General features: G+C 32.6%; 2 protein-coding genes across 2 annotated transcripts in view; one reads left to right on the top strand and one right to left on the bottom strand.

Annotated features, from left to right (window-relative positions):
- Window positions 1–2,376, top strand: part of Sld5 (DNA replication complex GINS protein Sld5) — a 4,962-nt gene extending 2,586 nt beyond the window's left edge. The window contains exons 3-5 of the mRNA XM_043030547.2: window positions 159–310; window positions 772–951; window positions 2,153–2,376. Of these exons, the coding sequence (XP_042886481.2) occupies window positions 159–310; window positions 772–951; window positions 2,153–2,249 (429 nt within the window). The 3' untranslated portion in view covers window positions 2,250–2,376. The remainder of the gene's footprint in view (window positions 1–158; window positions 311–771; window positions 952–2,152) is intronic.
- Window positions 871–2,500, bottom strand: part of LOC122262542 (uncharacterized) — a 32,902-nt gene continuing 31,272 nt past the window's right edge. The window contains exon 5 of the mRNA XM_086556574.1: window positions 871–985. Coding sequence (XP_086412700.1) covers window positions 976–985 — 10 coding nt within the window. The 3' untranslated portion in view covers window positions 871–975. The remainder of the gene's footprint in view (window positions 986–2,500) is intronic.

Below are 2,500 nucleotides of genomic sequence, written 5' to 3'. Positions count from 1 at the left end.
GCCCTGTTATGGTCTGAGATTAGGAGGAGAATCCTACCTCATAAAAGTCCTTTGAAAGAAGGCATCCTCCACATCCTAGCCCTTGCGATTGATGGAGTTCTTGACTCTACTCTTTATTAGAGTGATAAATTACCCCATTCTCCTTCCCTTGTTCCTAGATCGATCGCATCCGATACATGATCAGCAGCTACCTGAGAACGAGACTAGAGAAGATTGAAAAGTTTACCCATTACTTGTTGGAGAAGGAAGGGCGAGTCACAGACGAGAGCCTGGCCACTCTATCCCCTGCCGAGGTCAACTATGCAAAGGAGTAAGTCAGGTTTTTTATTATTATTATTATTATTATTGGTCTATCTTCGTACTGTTCTGCCTCTTGTCTTTGTTGTCATTTTCATCTTTGTTTATAATTTTCTTTGTCAATAATTATTCTGTTATGATTATTTTTCTTATATTTTCTTTTATTTAGGTGATCTTCTATTTCATCTATTTGTATGCTCATGTACATGCTTTTGAAAATTTTAAGCCTCTCATTGATAAATCATATGAAGTAAGTAATTAAAGCCATATACACATGCTGAGTTTAATGGAGTCAATTTTACATTCTATTTTCATTCTCACATCTTCTCTAGCTGATTTACCCACTCATATTCGCTTCTTCCTTTCTACTTTACACAAGAGTAATTATGGCAATGATAATAATATGTTAACAACTAACAGCATGCATAAATAGAGGTAAGACCAGTATCTTAAGAGTCGAAACTACTCCTCCAGGTATGCTTCGAGCCTCGAGTCCCACTTCCAGACCCTTGTCCTTCAGCACGTCCCCGAGAACTTACGCACCTTTGACCCTGAAAAGATGAGCGTGAAGCCCAATCTCGACAGCTACGTATTCCTGAAGGTTAAGGAGACCACTCCAGGTGTGCTAATTGAGGACGACACAGGTGAAGGAAGGTAAGGGCCATTAAGAGGTTATTTCTATCTGTGTCTGGAAAGAAAGTTTTTGTGTGACAACTATCGTTTCCCCTCTTCTTCTGCTTCTCTCTTTATCTTTCTCCATTTTCTTTTCATTCTCTTTCTTTGCCATCATTCTCTTGCTCCAGCTAAATCTTATTTTCTTTAATTGTAGCTGAAGAGGATAATTGTTTTTTTATATGAGAAATACTATTCTACACATTTAAACCTTTACCATCTCGGGGGGACAAATTTGTCGGCTGCATATATAAAATATTTAGGCACCATATTATCTCCATATCCAGGCAATAAGAATTGCAGATCATTATTGTCTTGTAAGAAGGGAACTTGTTTGACTCTTAATCATATTCATAAAAATTATCTCTGCAATTTACAATATATTGATAAGTAAAAACATTAGACTTAATATTCCTTAAATATATTCTAATTAATTAGTCTGAAATTCTCCCCAGAAACATTCCCTTATTTCCATTTTTGTAGTTGACCAAGTCTTCCATTCTGAATTATACCACTTTTCTTAATTAATGCTGGAAGTCAACAGTATTTTTGTTCTTAGGGATAAAGATAAAATTTCAGATTGCAAGTATCTGAAGGCAAAATGAATGATTATGTTCTTTGGTAACTTTTAACTATCATTGGTGATTCCATATATATATATATATATATATATATATATATATATATTATATATATATTATATATTATATATATATAATATATTTTTTTTTTTTTTTTTTTTTTTTTTTTTTTTTTTTTTTTAGTAATAAAAAATCCAGCAACACTTGCAAAACAATAGTTCTAAAACACTTTCAGTATTACACGACTGTACCAAGCAGCATCTCATTCCCATAGTCAAGTTACAAGACCTTAACTTTATCAAGATGGTATTTGTTTGTCATATCAAAATTAACTTCTTAAATATTTCTATATAGCTAGGCATGTAAACCATAGTCAGTAGTTGCAAATTTGATTCTAAATTCTTATGTGTGATCATCATGATCATTGACATTATCATCATCATTTAGTTATCTTTAAATTTACATCTGTTTTCAATCGGACAAAGAACATTTTTTTAATTCACAGTTTACCAGTGTATATACATGAAGTGCACAAGTTTAGATATATTTGTTATTGCTTTTGTTTTGATTCTTTTCTTAATTTTTCATTTCTTTTCCTCCAGAGATGAGGAAGTGGACCTTGACGAGGGCGGCCAGCACTTAATGCGCTACAAAACCGTCAGTCACTTGCTTCACAGCGGAGCTATTTCCTTGATATAAACGAGGGTAAAGAAAGAAAAAATAGCTTTATTAATTCAAAGATGTTATTATTACTATTAGTTTTTTTGTAAAGTGGAAGTTCTTGAATCTGACTGTTATCTTTTTAATATATTATATGAATTATGAAGGTTGTTTTATTGTCTACATTAGAAGGTTTATATCATAGAAGAAATTCATACCTTTGCTGTCATTGAAAAGTTCCAAAATGTAGTCTTTGCTGTTATGAAGAGGTAAAGCCATTCTCAAAAAAG

Source organism: Penaeus japonicus, unplaced genomic scaffold (genome assembly GCF_977035675.1).
Source record: "Penaeus japonicus unplaced genomic scaffold, GWHDUDI00000001_assembly GWHDUDI00000032, whole genome shotgun sequence".
Lineage (NCBI taxonomy): Eukaryota > Metazoa > Arthropoda > Malacostraca > Decapoda > Penaeidae > Penaeus > Penaeus japonicus.
Note: the sequence above shows the minus strand (reverse complement) of the source record. Positions and strands in the feature narration are given on the sequence as shown.